General features: G+C 47.9%; 1 protein-coding gene across 1 annotated transcript; it reads right to left on the bottom strand.

The window, feature by feature from the left end:
- Window positions 1–372: 372 nt before the first annotated feature.
- On the bottom strand, window positions 373–19,493 carry NOL9 (nucleolar protein 9; the record flags this gene model as incomplete). Its single annotated transcript, XM_082833964.1, has 12 exons — window positions 373–1,800; window positions 2,396–2,529; window positions 3,848–4,025; window positions 6,216–6,327; window positions 6,696–6,993; window positions 7,172–7,333; window positions 13,402–13,499; window positions 14,036–14,132; window positions 14,256–14,391; window positions 17,444–17,571; window positions 18,094–18,313; window positions 19,134–19,493. 12 exons carry the CDS (start codon window positions 19,491–19,493, stop codon window positions 1,651–1,653), a joined length of 2,073 nt encoding a protein of 690 aa, XP_082690090.1. The 3' UTR covers window positions 373–1,650.
- Between the last annotated feature and the right edge of the window lie 921 nt (window positions 19,494–20,414).

The following is a 20,414-nucleotide window of genomic DNA, read 5'->3' as shown; positions in this document are numbered from 1 at the left end:
CCGCAGCCTGAATGGCCAGCAGGAAACAGGCTAAAAGCGAGCCTGGATTTAATGAAAACGCAATGACAGGCCACCACTTGCTGCTAAAGACCTACAGTATTATTGTAAAGGTACAGGAACTTGGGAAGGAGGCAAAAAGTTGATGGTGGATTGTCTGTTAATAGTCTTTGCAAGGCCAAGAAAGAAAACCATGTACAAGTTAAATTTAGATATAAATAAGAAGCAACTAAGAAGCTAGACATTAGGGTGGGGGGGTGGGATGAACTGGGCGATTGGGATTGACACGTATACACTAATATGTATAAAATGGATAACTAATGAGAACCTGCTGTATAAAAAAATAAATAAATTTTTTTTAAAAAAGAAGCCCTTCCTGCAGGGCCCCCTTTGTTCCTCTGGTAGAAAGAATCACAGTAAATACAAGTCTCCGTATGCAAATTAAATGGTTCCCACTGCAAAAAAAAAGGAAGCTAGACATTAAATGGTCTCTAGGGTATCACACCTGATCCTGGATGGTGACAAGGGCTCTACAAGATGAGATGAGAAGCCATGTGAGTACTTAAGACAATGACAGTCAACGGTTTAAATGAACGTAAACATTAAAACCCACACATAATAGCTGTCCTTCAACACATTCTGCTAGGAAGCTGGAATTCACACCACCAGTTTGAAAGGCTACCTCAGTGTCCTAAACGCAGAAATGGTGACCTGACCTGGCTGTCCGGACTGTTTACCAAAACCACTTCCAACCTGGGAGGTTAAAGAATCCTGACCACCAGGAAGAAGATGGAGTTCCATCGTTGGCCCCAAAGCCCCCTGGGAGAACAGCACCATCACTGACACAGAGTTCAGGTCCAGCCACCGAGCCCAAGAGCATGAGCTGCTCCCCCGGTCCTTCTTCCGAACAGCCTAGTGTCTGGCTCTGCCCACTGTGCGTTTTTAATCTCAGATGTGAAGTCAATTAGGACAAATCTGGTTTTAAAGAGGCCCCAAGACAGGCTTCCTGGATTTGAGAGCATTTTTTCAGCATAAAATTTTTGAGCATCAGATTTGAAAAAGGAAAAAGAAGAAGGGCTCTGGAGTCAAACTTTTATCTCTGAAACATTGATTAACTTTAACAGACCAAACAGAGGCTTAACCCTTGGCCCACACGCATGGACGGGGTTGGAGAGCATCCAACGCGCAGGGATGGGAACGCCCCCCGCCCCGGGGGAAGGACCACAGGGCGCCACCACATTCCGCTACGCCCTCCATCCTGCTGGCCAGACTGCCTTCCTCCTTAGGACGTTTCTGTGGCTCCCATTACTCTATTTTTATCCAGATGCCAACAACCAGGTCCTGCAAAAACTTTATGAGGAATCTACCATGTTCTTTCTGTTTCAATGGCGCACAAACTTTTCCCTGCTGCTTTACTCCCTTAGAAAATAAAACAGAAGACCAGGGCAAACCTCTAGGTCATGTCGACTTAAGAACAGACTTAAATGTACTCTAAACATATCCTTGAGTTATGCAGCAAACACTGCACCATTTGCTACGTAAGCACACCGTTCCGTTCGTGGCCACAGAACCCCATCGGTCCGCTGGCGCCAGCCTGGAGACAGAGTCAAGCTCTCGGAAGAAAAGGTCCTTCCCTGATTAAGAACATCAGGATCAGTTTGTTTTTCGATAGAATTTAGGTTTGGGGTGTACTTTCTCTTTACGTGTTTCCTCAATTTCTCTTGCTCCAATTTTCTCTGATGCTCCAGGAAGTTTAAAATTATAATCTGTTGTGATGTAAGGTATCGTCCCTTCGAGCCCACGCTGAAATGGAAACACAGAGAAAATACTTCAAATCCAGCCAAGACGGAAGACAGTGTTAAAAGTGAGAGTCTGAGGAAGGTCCTCTCACTCCTAAGACACTCGGCTCCGCTCCCCTGGAAGGGCCCACTTACAATTCAACCCCACAAACACATCAAACAGCATGAGAATGGGGGTGGGGACTTCTCTCTCAAACGGGCAGAACGAGCCGGTGGGGACGGGGACACTGGTGCCTCCCCAGCTGCCTGCAGGTCCTGCCATTTGGTTTGGGGCCACACGGATGCCCTTGGCCAACGTGACCCTCCATGGCCTTCCCACGGGGACCCCTGAAGACTGTCTTCAGGGAGGGCTCATCATGGGGACGCCACCTCTGCTCTTTTCTCCCACACGCACGTCGGCAATGACGGCTCCACCACGGGGCTCCTGGCCGTGCGTGATGGTGACTCTGGGCCCCAGACCTTTAGGCCACGCTGACACACCACCACGGGGTGTGAGCTTCCCAGACAATAACCTGCTCCCCCGTGACTCTCGCCCCGACTTCAGGCCCCCACTGTGGACACGGCCAGCGAGCTCCAGGGCTGCCGGGGGCCGTACTCACCTGGCTCTTGAGAACACACTGTGGAATGGAAATGGTTCCAACCAGCAGACAGTTCACGTTTCTTAGCTCTTCCGGGGGCACAGGAGTGAGGATGTGGTAAAGCCTCTTCTCCATGTCGATCCCTCTACAAATTCCTTGAAAGCACACAAAACACACAAAAATCACCCTTTCTGGAAGATATCAAACTTCCCCACCACTCAGAATTGTAGAATGGCTTTTAAAATAAGAGTTTCAAGTTCAACTGTGTTTTGCTTTAAAAATACAAAGTGGCATATGTGAATATCTGAAGACTCTTGGTACCCTTCTCCTAGTTCAGCTGTGAGAAACCCAAGTCCTACACTGTCTTAACTAAGGCGCACCTGGGCCAGGGAGAAAGCCACCAGTGGGGAATGCAAAGATGACTCAGCCTCTCCCCACCACCAATCCCTTCTTTACGGTCTGTACTAAAGCATATGAGTTCTGTGGAAATGCTTTCGAGAAGTTCAGTGGTGTATAAATCAAGAACACATATTAACTGAGGGTTCTGCTAATCTTGAGGTGTGTAGGCCCAGCCCCCTTCCAGAAGTATACACTGACAGTTACTGATCTCAGTGAGCCGGGGGACGATCACGTGAGGCAGGTTTGGTGAGGGACGCAGGGACCCAAGGCTGCCAGGCACCATGAGGCTGGGTCCACATGCTGGACCTGTGCGAAGGGACGCACCAGGATGCAGTGTTATCTCGTATGTGCTCAGATCACCCCTGACCATGGGGAGTCCAGTTACACAGCTTTTCCACTAGTCCAGGGCAAGAAATGAGATGGGCGTGGTGAGAAGAAGTGAGATGGAGGAGTCTGACTTTCTGAAAACGAAACCACCAGGCCTGCGAGTGGGCTGGATGTGGAGAATGAAAGCAAGGGGGTGCCAAGGAGGACCCAGGGGCCTGACCCCCCAAACACCAGAGTACATCTTCAAAGGACTGTTCATGGCCTGGGAACTGGGGATGGTGGGGGCTGGGAGGAGGAGATCTGGGGAGAACATCAGGGAAGGGGTAGAAGGACCTATCAGGACTCAGTTTGGGACCCAAGTCTTAGGTGCCAGTGAGACATCCAAGCGGAAAAGTGCCGTGCTCACACGGGCTTGGAGCTCTGATGCACTGTTGTGCTGGAGAGACCCCACGGACGTCAGCCTAAGATGGACTCAGAGCCCCAGCAGTGGGTGGGAGGGCCCACGGAGAACATGTCAGGTGAGAAGGAGGCCGTGACCAGGCCCTTAGGAATCTCGGAGGAGAAGCAGAGAAAGCACCGCTTCTTTCCTGCCCTCCAGCCCGCAGAGCCCGCTATACAGAAGACAGAGAAGCTAAGCTCTCTGGCCACGCCAGCCAAGTGACGGCGACAAGGTCAAGCCCAGCCATCGACAGTTAAGAAGCGGGTCAGTTTCAGTAGGTTTACAGACAGTGTCCCTCTCAGACTCACCAAACCCCAAACAATCACAGATGGGCGTCTGGGCAAGCAGGATGGGCCCACTTGCGTATCCTCTGACATCATCCAGGATCTTGCAAAGCCCAACCCAGCTGGCATTCACAGCGTATAATATGTGGGTAGGAGCGACATCAGCGTGGATAATCCGGAGTGCCACGGCATTGAAAGGGACCTGAAAGACACATGCGCATCCCCCTCTATGAATTCTACTTGAAAGACTACGTTTAATTTTTACAAGTCGACTCACCTATCTGCCAAACCACCTACCAAGAAATATCTAAACAGAATGCGAACACCAACCAGCATTTGTTTAGTGCTTCACCGTTCTAATACAGAGAACCTAGGAAACTTAAACAAAGCTCCTGTATACCAGCAATACCTGCTAGAAATCTAAACTGAATGCCTGGAACTTTGTCTACAGAGACACAATGAGATGCAAGTTTGGAGACATCCTACATGAGCTGAAGTTGACGGAGGGAGACTATGGAAACCCCTCACTGAGGTCTCCTGATGGGAGAAAGTAAAAATCCATTCAGTGAGAAAAAGCCTCCATTCACTCCCTAATTTAATTATTGCAATAAGAAAACTGGATTGCATTCCCGGAGCACGAGGTAAATAATTACTTTTAACATGTAACTTTCTGGGTAATTTCAAACTTTTAAAGTAGAAAAACTTTTTTTTTTTTAATTTTATTTTTGGCTGCGTTGGGTCTTTGTTGCTGCACATGGGCTTTCTCTAGTTGCAAGGAGTGGGGGCTACTCTTCGTTGCGGTGCGCGGGCTCTAGGCACTTGGGCTTCAGTAGTTGTGGCGCGTGGGTTCAGTAGTTGTGGCTCGCGGGCCTAGTTGCTCTGCGGCATGTGGGATCTACCTGGACCAGGGCTCGAACTTGTGTCCCCTGCATTGGCAGGCGGATTCTTAACCACTGTGCCACCAGGGAAGTCCCCCTCACATTTGTTTTTGAAGCCTAAATAATATGTATAACAAAATGCTTTTCTGGGGACTTCCCTGGTGGCGCAGTCATCAAGAATGACTGCCACAACTACTGAAGTCAGTGCACCTAGAACCTGTGCTCTGCAACAAAAGAAGCCACCACAACGAGAAGCCCACACACGGCAATGAAGAGTAGCCCCCGCTCACCGCAAGCAGAGAAAAGCCTGCGCAGCAACGAAGACCTAATACAGCCAAGTAAATAAAATTTTTAAAAAATTGTTTAAAAAACAAATGTGAACTTGTAACAAAAGGCAGTTTAAATTACTGGCAGCTAAGTTTCACGTTCAGTTATAGAGCATCGCCAAGTGAGTAAATTGCAGTAAATCGACCAAAACTCCATTAAACCAACTGCCTTAGGTTGTTCAGTGGAGATGACATGGAAGCCTGGAGCCAATCTCTCCATCAGGCTCAGGAATCGCATCCTTGCCCCCCAGGTCACAGCCCCTGCCTGTGCAACCTCAGGCCAGTGTGTCTGCCTGGCTGTGCCCGGTTTTCTACACTGTAAGCGGGGTCTATAACAGCACCTCCCCGGCAGGCTGCCACCCCAGGTAATGTGCTCAGCAGAGCGCGTGGCACAGCGGGTGCTCAGCACTGCACAGGCCACGCAGCAGAGCTGAGTACCCTGGGCTCTTGAGTCAGGCCGCCTGGGCGCCAGTCCCGGCCCAAACTTTTACTATGGGCCTTTGGGCAAGCTGACTCAGTGCCCCTGGCCTCAGTTCTGCCATCTGTAAAGTACGGATAATAACAGCGCCTCGGTGAGTAAAGGAGTTAACCCAGGCTTAGGAGAGAGCACAGCACAGGGTGAGCTCTTAGAAATGCTACCTGTTGCTGTTTCATTCTGTCATCATTTGGAATCCTAACGTTATGGTGGTTTCTTCCCAAATGAATTTCTTCAGAGGCTGGAATCCAAGATGCATGTACCCTGGTGCCAGAATCTACTTGCGACGATGTGTGAAACAGCTTAGGAGTGCTCCCGGGTGCCAGGCCCTGCTGCGGGCACTCGTGAAACCCGCACAAGCGTTCTGCGAGGTCTGGCACCGCTGTTCCCAGCTGAGAGCCCAAGCTGCACCCAGCCAGTCAGTGCAAGGGCGGAGATGGGCTGCCAGGGCGTAATCCCAGCGCCAGGCCCAGCACAGCAGTGAAGAGCTCGGCTCTGGAGCTGGGCTGCCTGGCTCTGTGGCCAGCTGTGCCACTCACACTGGATCACTCAGCTCCCTCTGTAAAGCGGGGACAGTCACCAAATCTACACCATAGGGCTGCCCTGAGGACTAAATGAGTGAGGCGCTATGAAGTGGTCAAAGTGCTCTTGGCACACAGGCACAGGCGTGTTTAAGTAACCCAAATAAAGACAATTCCAAGAGTTCAGATCACCTGATAGGGTGTCAGACCATGTAAGGGACACAGTGGCTTTGGCACTGGGGGCTGCAGCTGGCCAAGGTAACTCAGCACTGCCAACTCGCGAAGGACTTTGTTATGTGATTCTCTGAAACGGAAATCACAACGAGGTAAACAGAGATTTAACCTTCCAGGCCCACCTCCCACTAGAGACATCACACAGATTCTACGCACACAGCCCACGCTCCAACCTTAGCATCTGCAGACCCTGCCCTTCCATAACCCCCCTGGAAATCCTTCAAGTCAAAGGCCCTGGCAAACAGACCTGGAAGCCAATTCTGGATGTTTCCACTGGCAAAGTAACCATTCAGAAAATAACTGACTCTCCTTCATAAATAGATAGCTGTGACAGAGATCTGAAAAATTTTAGAGGACTGTTCCTTTGAAGGAATTGAGGACAGAAGGCCTTGTAAGACTGAAGAAAACTAACTTCTCCAGCCATGACGCTTTGCTTACCTATTTCTTGGAGTTTTTCCAGACACAAACTCCGACTTAACGGACATCAGTTTGAATCCAGTAAACAGAAGTGGATTCTCCTTTTCTTCGTCAGCAAATTCTAAACTGTCTGCAAATTCTGCCAGGTGGAATCCTCTGTTTCTGACTTTGGACGTGCTCTTTGTGTACAAGCCGTCCATGTTGTCCACGTAGCTTGGGCTGAGGTCTGGCATGTACCTACCCCGGTCGGAGCTGAACTGAACGACGTGGCTGGGCGACAGCAGTCGGATCAGGTCAATAAGAAGCAGGAGACCCTCGTCTACGAGGAAGGAGACCACGGGAGCACAGTTAGCGCACAGAGAGGCAACGCACTCCTGCAAAAAGCTGGACTGCTTCTGAGACAAGGAATTGCCCAAAACCGGGCTTCAGCACTAATGTACGCACTTATCCCCACTGCCCAACCCTCCCGTCCAACCCATGCGCCTCAGCGGGCTTACCTGCCACCCAGCCCATCGTGTTGACGATAAGAGGGGACTCTCTCTTGTAGGAGCTGAACACATATTTTATTATCTCAATATAATTTTCAAAGCTGTTTTTACAAGAAGGCTTCCCATAATAGACCATTTTCTGGGGTGTCCTCTGGTGGGTGAAAGGTGGTCCTAAGATGATAAAGATGAGCGTCATCAATCCGGGAGAACCTAAGAGGCGGCGAGGGTTTTGGTCCAGCCATCGTCACTGACGAAGCTCCTCAGGAAATCCGAGCCCGTCCTACCACTAGGAATAGCTGTGCTCCTACTTTCGGACGTCTAAGCTGTCAACTTCATACAAAGACACGCTCATGATTACGTACACAGTTGACCCCAACTAAGTCCTAATACAGCCACTCACTCAACAAACATTTACTGGACCCCTACTGAATGCTGGGCATTGTCCTAGAAACTTAGGACATTTCTGTGAACTGAACAAACATCCCTACAGGGCTTACACACTAAGGAAACGACGATTAGTAACAGCAGCAGTCACCTGTTGGACTACAGTACTGTGTCCTACGTATGCTACACACACAGTCTCTAGTTTTCATAAACACCCTGTGAGACAGGAAGCATTACTTTTCCCCATTTTTACAGACAAAGAAATTGAGAAAGAGATTAACCCGACCAAGGTCACACAGCTAGTAGAAATCAGCTGGACTTGAACTCAGGTGGTCCAGCTCCAGAGCTGATACTCCCTAATCACAACAGCAGTCTGTCCATCCCCTCTGGCTGGGGCCAGCGCCCACAGCAGACAGGTGGCCAGGACGACATCGCAACACAGTTGGCGGGGCAAGGGCCTTGGTCAATGCGGTTGGGGCGAGGCCACCTGGGAAAGAGCTGGCGAGGCTCCCCTCCAAGTCGGGGCCAGGGGATTCGGGGCAGCCCACAACAGAGGGTGGCCTGCGTAGTCGAGGGACTGAGCCAATACAAGGGGACTGAGCAAATATGTAAATATACTGCGAATAACGGCAGCCAGGGTTCTTACCATCAGAGAAGGAACTTACAAATATGGAAGGGGGAAGGCTACCTAGAATGAACCCTGGGCGCTAGATTAGAATCAGAATGATCAGTGCAGGGAACTCCCTGGCGGTCCAGGGGTTAGGACTCCATGCTTCCATTGCAGGGGGCCCAGGTTCGATTCCTGGTCAGGGAGCTAAGATCCCGCAAGCCACGTGGTGTGGCCAAAAAAAAAAAAAGATCAGTGCAAACTCATGGCTCTTAATAAACAGACAGATAGAGAAAGACACAGAAATATGTGTGTGTACATATATGTGCACACACACACATATATACGTACATACATGACATGCATGGGTTTAAGCATATGCATATTCCCTAACTCTGTCCATGGAGAGGATCTAGAAGAAATGACACCCAGAAGAAGATAAAAATAGCACACCTAGTTAGAGTGGAAAACCCTGGCAAACACTATCTTAACCAACTGATCAAAGCTAACATGTCTGGCAACAGGACAAACTGACAGCATGTTGATATGACACACGGAGAACAGCGTCACTTCTAAATCGAACCACAGGGGAGCCTACAAACGTACCCTTCGAATTGTCAAGGTCATAAAAGATAAGAAAAGCCGGAGGAACTGTTCCAGACTAAAGGGGACTAAAGATTTGTAAGTACACACTGGGCCTACACAGATGATTGGAACAGTGGACAAAATCGAGTAACCACACTGTAGCAATGTTACTACCCTGATTCTGGTGGTTGTACTATGATTACACAGCAGTGTCCTTGTTTTTAGAAATACCCACTGAAATACTAAGGGATAAAAAAGGAAAAAAAATTAAATGAAGTAGAGAAAATGTAAAAGAGGAACAACGAAAACAGCTAAAGAGCTAAGTCTAAACAATTTTTCTTTTTTGGCTGCGCTGTGTGGCTTGCAGGATCTCAGTTCCCAGACCAGGGACTGAACCCAGGCCATGGCAGTGAAAGCCTGGAATCCTAAACACTAGGTCACTAGGGGCCTCCCCTAAACATTTTTTTTTTTTTTAACATCTTTATTGGAGCATAATTGCTTTATAATGGTGTGTTAGTTTCTGCTTTATAACAAAGTGAATCAGCTATACATATACAGATATCCCCATATCTCCTCCCTCTTGCGTCTCCCTCCCACCCTCCCTATCCCAACCTAAACACGTATTTTTTAGAAAGCTTTTAAAATAAAGTAAATGTATTTAAAAATTCTTACTGACTAAAAGCGTGTTAAATCGCTAATATATCTAGCAAGCTAATGTGATACCGTCTGCTTCCTTTAAAAATCAACTTAACAAAAGTCACACAATTACCTGAACAGGAACAGAAAAAGCATTTGACAAAATCCAACATCCTTCCATGATAAAAAACATTCCACAGACTAGGAATAGAAGACAACTTCTTCAACCTGACAGAGGTAAAGTGAAAAAGCCACAGCTAACATTTTGCTTAATGGTAAAAGACTGTACGCATTACCTCCAAGATCAGGAACAAGAAAATGATGTTTACTTTCTATTCAACACTGTATTAAAGGTTCTAGCCAGAGGTACCAGACAAGAAAAAGAAATAAAAGGCATCCAACTTGGAAATGAAGAGATAAAACTATCTCTATTCACAGATGACATGGCCTTATATATAGAAAATCCCAAAGAATTCAAAAGAATGCTACTAGAGGTAATAAAGGAATTCAGTAAAGTTACAGGGCATAAGATCAAAACACAAAAGTCAGTTATGTTTCTATACACCAGCAATTAGCAATATGAAAAGGAAATTAGAACAGCAATTCCACTTACAATAACTAAAAGAATTAAATCCTTAGGAATAAATCTAACCAAGGAGGGAAAATACTGCTTAAAGAAATTAAAAAGGGAGTTTCCCTGGTGGCGCAGTGGTTAAGAATCTGCCTGCTAATGCAGGGGACACAGGTTCGAGCCCTGGTCTGGGAAGATCCCACATGCCGCGGAGCAACTAAGCCCGTGCGCCACAACTACTGAGTCTGCGCTCTAGAGCACACGAGCTACAACTACTGAAGCCCGCGCGCCTACAGCCCGTGCTCCGCAACAAGAGAAGCCACCGCAATGAGAAGCCCGCGCACCGCAACAAAGAGTAGCCCCCGCTCTCAGCAACTAGAGAAAAACGGCATGCAAGCAAAGACACAATGCACCCCAAAAAAAAAAAATTAAATTAAATTAAATGAATGAATAAATAAATTTATTTAAAAAAAAAAGGGACTTCCCTAGTGGTCCAGTGGGTAAGACTCTGTGCTCCCAATGCAGGGGGTCCGGGTTCAATCCCTGGTCGGGGAACTAGATCTCGCATGCCACAACTAAGAGTCTGCGTGCCGCAACTAAAGATACCCTATGCTGCAAAGAATATCCCGTGTGCCGCAACTAAGACCTATGACCTGGCGCAGCCAAAATAAATAAATAAATATTAAAAAAAAAGAAAGAAGACCTAAAAAATTACAGACTGAAAACAATCCCTATCAAAATTCTAATAGCCTTTTCCCCAGAAATGGAAAAGCCTATTCTCAAATTCATATGGAATTGCAAAGGGTCCCAAAAGGCCAAACAATCTTGAAAAAGAATAAAGTTGGAGGACTCACATTTCCCAACTCTTAACCTACTACAAAGGTACAGTAATTAAAAGTGTGGTGCTGGCCTAAGGGCAGACATAAACCAAAGGAATAGAATAAAGAGTCCAGAATGATTTTCAACATGGGTGCCAAGATCACTCAGTGGGGGAAGGACAACAAACGGATATTGCAAAACTGGACATCCACGTGCAAAAGAACAAAGTTGGACCCTCCCTTGTATCATACACAAAAATTAACTCAAAATGGATCAAAGACCTAAGTGTTAGAGCAAAAACTGACAAAATTCCTAGAAGTAAGGAATTAACATCCAGAATATATAAAGAACTCCTAAATTCAACAAAAACAAAGAACCCAATTCAAAAATGGGCAAAGGGGGGCTTCCCTGGTGGCGTGGTGGTTAAGAATCCACCTGCCAATGCAGGGGACACAGGTTTGAGCCCTGGTCCGGGAAGATCCCATATGCCACAGAGCAACTAAGCCCGTGCGCCACAGCTACTGAGCCCCTGTGCCACAACTACCGAAGTCCGCGCACCTAGAGCCCGTGCTCCGCAACAAGAGAAGCCACTGCAATGAGACGCCCGTGCACTGCCCACCCTCGCCGCAACTAGAGAAAGCCCACGTGCAGCAACGAAGACGCAACGTAGCCAAAAATAAACAAATTAATTAATTAATTAAAAAGATGGGCAAAGGACTAAACTAGACATTTCTCCAAAGCAGATGTACAAATGGCCAATAAGCACATGAAAAGATGCTCAACTCCATTAGTCATTAGGGAAATGCAAATCAAGACCGAAGAAAAGAGATATCACTTCACATCCACAAGAAAGGTCATAATTAAAATAACAAAAATTGGGACTTCCCTGGTGGTCCAGTAAAGAATCCGCCTTCCAATGCAGGGGACATGGGTTCCATCCCTGGCTGGAGAACTAAGATCCCACATGCCGTGGGGCAACTAAGCCCGCGCTCCACAGCCTGCACACCACAACTACTTTGTTCAAGATCACAATAGGCAGAAAATGAAAACAATCCAAGTGTCCATCAACAGTTAAAAGGATAAACAAAATATGACATAATGGAATAATTTTCAGCCATAAAGAGGAATTACTTTTGACATATGCTACAATATGAACAGACCTTAAAACCTTTATGCTTAGTGAAAAAAGCCTGACACAGAAGGACAAATATTGCATGATTCCACTTATATGAGGTGCCTAAATTAGGCAAATTCATAGGAACCGAAAGTAGGCTAGCGGTACCTAAGGGCTGTGGGGGACTGGGGTGGGGAATGGGCTACTGTTTAACAGGTATAGCATTTCAGTTTGGGACAGTGAAAAAGTTTTGGAGGTAGATAGCGGTGGTGGTTACACAACACTATGAATGTATTTAATGCCACCGAACTGTACACATGAATAGTTAAAATGATAAATCTCATATTATGTATATTTTTGTATTAAAAAAAAGCAGCGTGGGAGTTCCCTGGTGGCCTAGTGGTTAGGATTCCAGGCTTTCACTGCCGTGGCCAGAGTTCAATCCCTGGTTGGGGAACTGAGATCTTGCAAACCCTCAAGGCAAAGCCAAAAAAAAAAAAGGCAATGTGGGACTCTGATTTGGATTCTGAAATATAAAAAGGATATTAGTAGGATAACTGATGAATTCTGAAAAAAGACCTATAGATTAGTTAATAGTATTATATCAATAGTTAATAGTATTAAATCAATGTCAATTTTTTTCTTTTTTTTTTGTGGTACGCGGGCCTCTCACCGCTGCAGCCTCTCCCATTGTGGAGCACAGGCTCCAGACATGCAGGCTCAGCGGTCATGGCTCACGGGCCCAGCCGCTCCGCGGCACGTGGGATCCTCCCGGACCAGGCGCACGAACCCGCGTCCCCTGCATCGGCAGGCGGACTCTCAACCGCTGCGCCACCAGGGAAGCCCCGATGTCAATTTCTTGATTTAGATCATTGTATAGGGTTATATAAGATGTTAATATTACTGAAGAGTGTTTCCAATTTACATAAAATAAAATGGATGGGAATTCCACTTACTAAAATGGAACCCTAGAAAGGTCTTATTGGGTTTTTGTTTTTGTTTTTTTGAGGCTAGAGGAATAGTTATGGGACGACCATGAGTTTGGGAGTGGGGGAGAATGTTCTTTTTTTTATATTTTATACTTTTGTATGCTTTGAAATTTTTTTTTAAACAATTCTTTTTTTTTATTATTTATTTTATTTATCTATCCTTGGCTGCTTGGCCATGTTGGGTCTTCATTGCTGTGCGCGGGCTTTCTCCAGTTGCCGCGAGCAGGGGCTACTCTTCGTTGCGGTGCACGGGCTTCTCATTGCGGTGGCTTCTCTTGTTGCGGAGCACAGGATCTAGGTGCGCGGGCTTCAACAGTTGTGGCTCGTGGGCTCTACAGCGCAGGCTCAGTAGTTGTGGCGCACAGGCTCCGTGGTATGTGGGATCTTCCCGGACCAGGGCTCGAACCCGTGTCCCCTGCATTGGCAGGCGGATTCTTATCCACTGCGCCACCAGGGAAGCCCTCTTTGAACTTTCTGTATCATTACTTTCGCACTGTATAAAACCAAGACATTTAAAAAGTATATAATACATACCTAGAACCGGTTCTGTAACATTAAGTAGAGAAATGCAACCTGGTGGAGTAAATTCTGTCTGTCCCAGATCACATTCCAAATAGTCAATGCAGGATATACTGAAAATTTAAAAGAAAGAAAGAAAATCTTAACAACTTTTACTGTGCCCAAAGGGTAAATCAGATTGTAAAGATTCTATGTGAGGCACAGGCATAATCCACCCCATGCAGCCTCACAGGCAGGACGCTCCGAAGACGACAACCAACACAGCAGAAGGACGGTAAAGAGAAAGTGGGACGCAGGCAAGGCCAGTGTCCACGCAACATATGGATAAAATTTTGCCTTTCTTAACATTTTATTTTTAAAATACAACAGAATTTATCCCTACCCTGACTCTCTGGATTTGGACAAATACATTTTCAGAGAGCAAGTGACAACTCCCACGAGCTCACCGACAGGGAGGGTGGGTATACCTGAGAGCGCCATCACTTCACCCCAAAGCCTGGTATAACCAGACGGCCTCACTCAGCTGAGTGGCTTTGCAGCGTTGTATATAATCTCTACTTAGGAGTCAGGATGCATTCCCATCTAGTTTCTCAAATCAAAAATCCTACTTCCTGCCAAAAATCTAGCAATATGTCAAAAATACGCTTACCTATTTAACAACTGGTTAATCAGGTATCTAATAAATGTTGACTTTCCAATGTCCTGAGAGCCACAAACCAGAATGACAGGGCAGCCGTCTGCTTCTTCTGGAGGTGAAACAAACATTGACCCCTAAAATTAGCCATCTTCTTTAGGACGCTAATCATCAACAGTAACCCCCTGAGGCTTTGGTGGATAAACGCTAGACTGTATCGGTACCTATTACTCACCACAAGAAATGCTGACTAACTCTTCCATGACTGAAAAGGCACTCTCGGTTAAACGAAGGCCGTTTTTTTTTCTCTCTCTTCTAATGCCGACAGATTTCAAGGCGAAATACTCAGAGTTAATCTGGAAAGTTGGAATCTGAAAGTAACAATGTCAACTTTAAGAAAAGATGAAAACAAGCACACTTCTTTTTCTCCAGTTCTAAATTAATAAGACTTATGTAGTTGTGAGCTACAAAAGATAAATTTGATCCCTCCCTTTCTCTCACCCCCCAAATCCAACCCTCCGGTAAGTCTTGTTGACTCCCAAAGCCGTCCATGTCTCTATTTTCAGAGCTTACGCTTACTACCAAGCTGCCACCACCTCTGCAGGAGACTCCAGAGAAAAAGAAAATGCATGAAAATTTAAAAGTGATGGCCACAAGAAAAATTCAACCGAAGACGCCAGCTGTAGAACAGGTTGGTGATTTGGAATAAAGTCAAGACAGTCTCCAAAAACATCAAGCAAAAAGACAAAGAGTTGAAAGGAGGGACTCCCCTGGTGGTCCAGCAGTAAAGAATCTGCTCTCCAATGCAGGTGATGGGCGTTCGAGCCCTGGTTGGGGAACTGAGAGGCCACATGCTGTGGGACAACTAAGCCAGCACGCCACAACTACTGAGCTCACGCGCCTCAACTAGAGCCCGCGTGCCGCAAACTACAGAGCCCATGCACTCTGGAGCCTGCGTGCCACAACTAGAGAGCGAGAGGAAAAGAAAAACCCACCGCCACAACTAGATAGAAGCCTGTGCACCGCAACGAACCGCCCACGTGCCGCAACTAAGAGCCGACGCAGCCAAAAACAAATAAATAATAAATAAATCTTTAAAAAAAGAGAGTTGAAAGGATGTGGAAGGTGGAGACATGAAGTCCGATGGCATTCTAGCAGAAGTAGCAGGAAACCACAGGAAAGCCACCGGAGGAATGAGAGCAGGGCCCTGGCAGAAGCAAGTGGGTCTCAGATGGAATAAGGGAGGACCCAGGAAGAGACCCACCCATGACCACATCCGCATGCAATTCATCAACCCTGAGGAGAAGCACCTCATAAAAGGAGCAAGGGGCTCCCCTGCTGGCGCAGCGGTTCAGAGTCCGCCTGCCGATGCAGGGGACACAGACGGGTTCGTGCCCCGGTCCGGGAGGATCCCGCGTGCCGCGGAGCGGCTGGGCCCGTGAGCCGTGGCCGCCGAGCCTGCGCGTCCGGAGCCTGTGCTCGGCAACGGGAGAGGCCGCGGCAGGGAGAGGCCCGCGTGCCGCAAAAAACAAAGGAGCAAGAATCAGCCTGGGGTGAGGATTCCTAGCAGGTATTCTGGATTCTAGAGAACAGGGGAGCAAGTCCTTCAGGGTTTCTAGGAAAACTTCTGTGAACCTGTAATTCTACACTCCGCTCAACTATCAATCACAGAGGGAAGAACAAGTACATCTTATAAAATGAGATAAGCGAAAGTTTACTATCTGCCTTATATGAAAATATAATTCCAGAATGTGTTAACGCGTAAGTGTGGAAAGGAAAGTTATCCAACAAAGATCATAAGGAGGATAAATAGTGCTGGTTGGGAAAGTCGCAGGGACAAAACAAAAGCTGAAAATAAATGAAAAAAGAATGAGTTTGATCCTGGCATCTGAAACATTCACTTGGTAACAAGGGATTTCCATTCCCTTCTCTATGGCTCCGACCAAGCTGCTGGATTCTGTACTAGATTAAATTTACATGACACAAGAGCCCATTCATTGTCCTGCCCTTGTTTCGTATCTTCCAGCCTCCAACCCCCTCCTACTCCCTAGGTGATAACCTTGAACCATTTCACAGCGTAAGGGGAAGCAATCAGAAGAGACCTTCCCCTTGTCTCTGGCTCTGTCCCAGGCACTGCCTTCGGCCACTCTGAAGGAACTGCCTCTGCTCCTAAGGCCAACCCTCCACACAGACACCAGAACCCGTCCCTCAAGGTCCAATCCCCCACCTCGCTCCAGCCATCCTCTCCCTCACGCACCAGCGTGCTCTCCTGGGGATCTTTCCCACCTGCTGTGTTCAATCACGAGGTTGTTTTCCATCCACCTGCACAAAAACCAGAACTCTCTAGCTCATGTTCACTCCTCCCACCACTGTTTCATTTCTTTCTTCCCTTTAACAGCTAAACTCTCTAAAAGCAAAATCCCTTACTACTAAACCCTTGAGTTCCACTCTTCCCCAGGTCTTGACCCCATTCCAGTCAGGCCAGCCCCCTCAGCAATGCAATGAAACCACTCTTGTCCAGATGGTGATTCTGCATCCAAGTTCCCTTCTCAGGCCTCATCTCACCATCAGCTGCAGCGGGGCCTCCGCGTCCTCCAGCGGCTCCCCGACCACGCCCACCTGCTGTGCTCAGTCTTTGTTGCTCTGGGCTCAGACCCTGAACCTTCTCGTTTTTTACCTGTATCAACTCCTTGGCGTTACTATCCTGTCTCATGGGCTCCAGAACCCTCTTCTGCTGAAAGCTCCCAAATTTACATTCCCAACCTCCTCTCTGAACTTGACTCACACACTGAACCTCCCACTTGACATTTCCAGCTGAATGTCTAAGAGGCATCTTTAAGCTACAGATTTAAGTCTCCTCCCACAGAGCCCCGTCTCCGTGCACCCAAGCACTCACACCTCACACCCAGTCTGTCTGATGTTCCTATAGAGTTGACTCGGTCTACTGGCTTGTGGGAGATAATTATAGTGACCGACCCGACTTCAGGAAATTAATACTAAGGGCAGCAAAAATTTGGAGGTGAAGAGAGAGATGGGATAAAGTGTAAGTACACTGAAATTACTCATTCTCATTCAGAGTTTAGAGAAAATTCATACTGTCTCAAGTTAGTAAATCAAAATATAAAGATAACCATTTAAAAAAATATAAAGATAACCACTGAAGAAATATCAAAAGGCATTGAACCAACTATAGTAGAAAATGATGACTTTCTCTGGGGAATGAAGCTAAGGGGGGTACAAGAGACAATTTTCATGATATAGCCTTCTATACTGACTACTTTTACTTTACACACATGTCACATTCTGTACGACTTACAGCACAATGTGACAGACAGACTGATCTTCCAAAGGGGCATCCTACATAGTCATCTGAGTGTTTCGGTGAAAGTAATTAGCAAAACTCTGAATGAAAACTGGTTCTACCTCTTGTACGAAAACGTAAGATAAACCTGGATGGCTGATTATGAAGTTCACAGTGGAGGTTTTCAGACGTTCCAGCAACAGAATGGAACACAGAGGAGAAAAATTCTTCATCAAACAGTATCTGTCATCTGTAAAGAGAGATATAAACTACCTTAGAAATAGCACGCCATTAAACTCTATGCCCTTTAGGACCTCCCTCTCCTCTGCTAAATTCCAAACTTTTGGAGACTAGGAATTATGTTTGAGAGACTTTTCCAGGAGGCCATATTGCATGATAGGAGCACACCTGGGTGGAGAAGTCAATCCAGGTTTGCTACCTAAATGCTGTGTGGCCTTGGGCAACTTTTCTCATCTGTAAAATCGTGAAAACAATAGCTTCACTCTCAAGACCCTGGTGAGAGTTTAAATAGATACAGTAAAGAGTACAAGTTCTAGGCCATAGTAAGCATCTGAAAATTATTCGCCTTGGGATTTCCCTGGCCGTCCAGGGGTTTAGACTCTGCGCTTCCAATGCAGGGGGCACGGGTTCAATCCCTGGTCGGGGAACTAAGATCCCACATGCTGGGTAGCGCAGCCAAAAAAAAAAAAAAAAAAATTATTCACCTTACTATGATACATCCTTAGTAAATCACGCAGTTTTTTTTCATTACCTTGGTTCAGATAAGATCTGAGCAAACTTCGGGCTTCCCTTTTCATCTCCTTCTTGCTTTTCTCATGCACTGAGTAATGAACTGCATTGATAGTCAGGCGACAGTGGGTATAGGTAGAGAAGACATTTTGGGCAGGTTGGCCTTGGCTGATGGTAAAACCAAACACCTGCACCTGGCCATAGAGGCAGGTCACACGACAGATCCCGCTAAAAGTAAAGCCCTAGAGGGAAAGAAAAAATAAAGGAAGAAATAAGGTTACAGATTCTGTTACCAATGACAGAAAACTTCTAAGATCTTAACTGGCTACTCAGACATCAAAAGGAGACTGATTTCCAAGTAACAGAATACCTTGTAGGTGACTATCTAGTATTTTAAACTAATAGATTAAAATATTAATTTTTTTAACCTAAGATCATATCCTATGGCAGCTACAGGGACAGAGAGTCTGGTGAACACTGACCCGGGGGGGGCCCCTGAACTCAGCTCTGCTGTACTCCTGGCTCCCTGTTCTTACAAATGTCCAGCGCCTGCCGAGTCTCTCCCGTTCTGGGGTTTTCATCTCCCTCCTGTATTGCGGGGGACCTCCCAGACCAACGTTCAGGTGAACGTCAGGGGCCCTGCAATCAGTCTGCCAGGGTTTGACTGCTGGCTCTACCTACCTCTGCTGCGTAACTTTCTGGCAAGTTACCTAAGCTATATTCTTTCTTTCTGTAAACATTCCTAGCGGTAATGACTCCGTAGAGCATGCATGGGTACTAAATGGGTTCACATGCCCTAAATACTTAGAACACTTAGAGCCTGACATTTCTAAGCACTCGGTAAATGCTACCTATTATTATCATTACTATTAAAGTCCCTCCAGCCCCGAAGACTTAGAATTCCCTCGGGAGGGTCCTTGTTACGCTCTGCCCAGCACCACCGCCCGAGGAATGCGTCCAAAGAACCCGCAGGGGGACACGGGCCTCTCCCAGCCTGCAGCTCCCGGGGCTGCGTCCCTACCCCTCCCGCTCTGCCCTGCCGGCTCCCCGGGCGCGACCTACCTGCCCCAGCGGCAGCAGCAACACGGCGCGGCCCGAGCCGGCCGACCGCACAGGCGGGATGGGGAGGATCGCGGAACAACTCGGGGCCGGATCCTCGGCCGGGCGGGGACTGGGGGCCGCGGTCTTGTGCCTCCGGGGCACCGCCGCACGCGACACCAGGCAGCCGCCCTCCCGCCAGTCCACGCCGGCCGCCTGGGCCTGCAGCAGTCGCCGCCGAAAGCGCCTTCGGCTGCGCCAGCGCAGCCTCCCGAGCCGGCGGCGGGGCCGGTAGCTGAGGATGAGGTGCTGCCGGGCCTTGCGGGCCCGCAGCCACGTGGAGCGAGAAGGACCCCTCTTAAACAGTAGCAACGAGTCGGCCATGCTGCCCACCGGCGCCTGCTCCTCGACAATCTCGCGAGATCCCGTCGCTCCGCCCCCGCGGCCCGTCCAGCGACCTGGGAGTCGCTGGCGTCCTCTGCCGGCAGCCTCGGCAGCGCCCCCGGGCCTCACCCGGCCCCTTGGAGGCTCTGGCCCTCTCGCGGTGCGGGGGCTGGGGGGTGGGGCGGATCTGGGGGCCGCCTGGGGCGACACCCGGGCCGGGTGTCCCAACGAAGGCTCCATTTACATTATGCAAAAGCCCCACCCCGGCTGCCTGGAGAGGGAAAGTCAGATACCCTGAGTCCAAGGCCACCTCTCCGGAAATCCACCTAGGATTTTTTTTTTCCTGCAGGGAAAGCTCCAGGATTGACGTTTTAAACAAAACCAGTCTATTTGCATGCATTTGTCTTTGAGCTGAAGGGAGCAACCCTGTTTATAACAAGGCAAAATCGGGATGATTTACTCAGAATTTCAATTTCAGGATACTGAGGACTGGGGTGGGTGTGTGGAGTTGCAAGTTTAACTCAAAGCCTTGTCTCACTGGGTCAACTGAGGCCCAGGTAAAAGGTTTTAAAATCCTCAGCTACCAGAGATCAACCTTCCACACCCTGTTCCTCAAGGCCCCCAGAGAAGATGTGTTCCAGCCTTCCTCTGCCCGCCCCCAAATACCAGGGCTCTCTTTCTGAGCCAGGTGAAGCCACAGGCAGCAGTGCAAGGACAGAACCCACAACCGTCCAGAGGAAGGGCCAGTGGGTGCCACCTGGTTTGCACCTGTGCCTTTACCCTGCCCGGTTCCTGAGGAGGACTGCAGCCCCAGACGCTGGAGGCAAACAGCCCGCTTCCTATAACTGGGTTCCAGTCCCACCCCTTTCAAAGGCATGAAACTGGGAAGCATGGGCAGCTGCCGACCATTCTAGTTAAACG

The sequence above is a fragment of the Leucopleurus acutus genome, assembly GCF_964270905.1.
Source record: "Leucopleurus acutus genome assembly, chromosome: 2".
Classification (NCBI taxonomy): domain Eukaryota; kingdom Metazoa; phylum Chordata; class Mammalia; order Artiodactyla; family Delphinidae; genus Leucopleurus; species Leucopleurus acutus.
The sequence above is the reverse complement of the archived record's forward strand: the minus strand, read 5'-3'. Positions and strand labels throughout refer to the sequence as shown.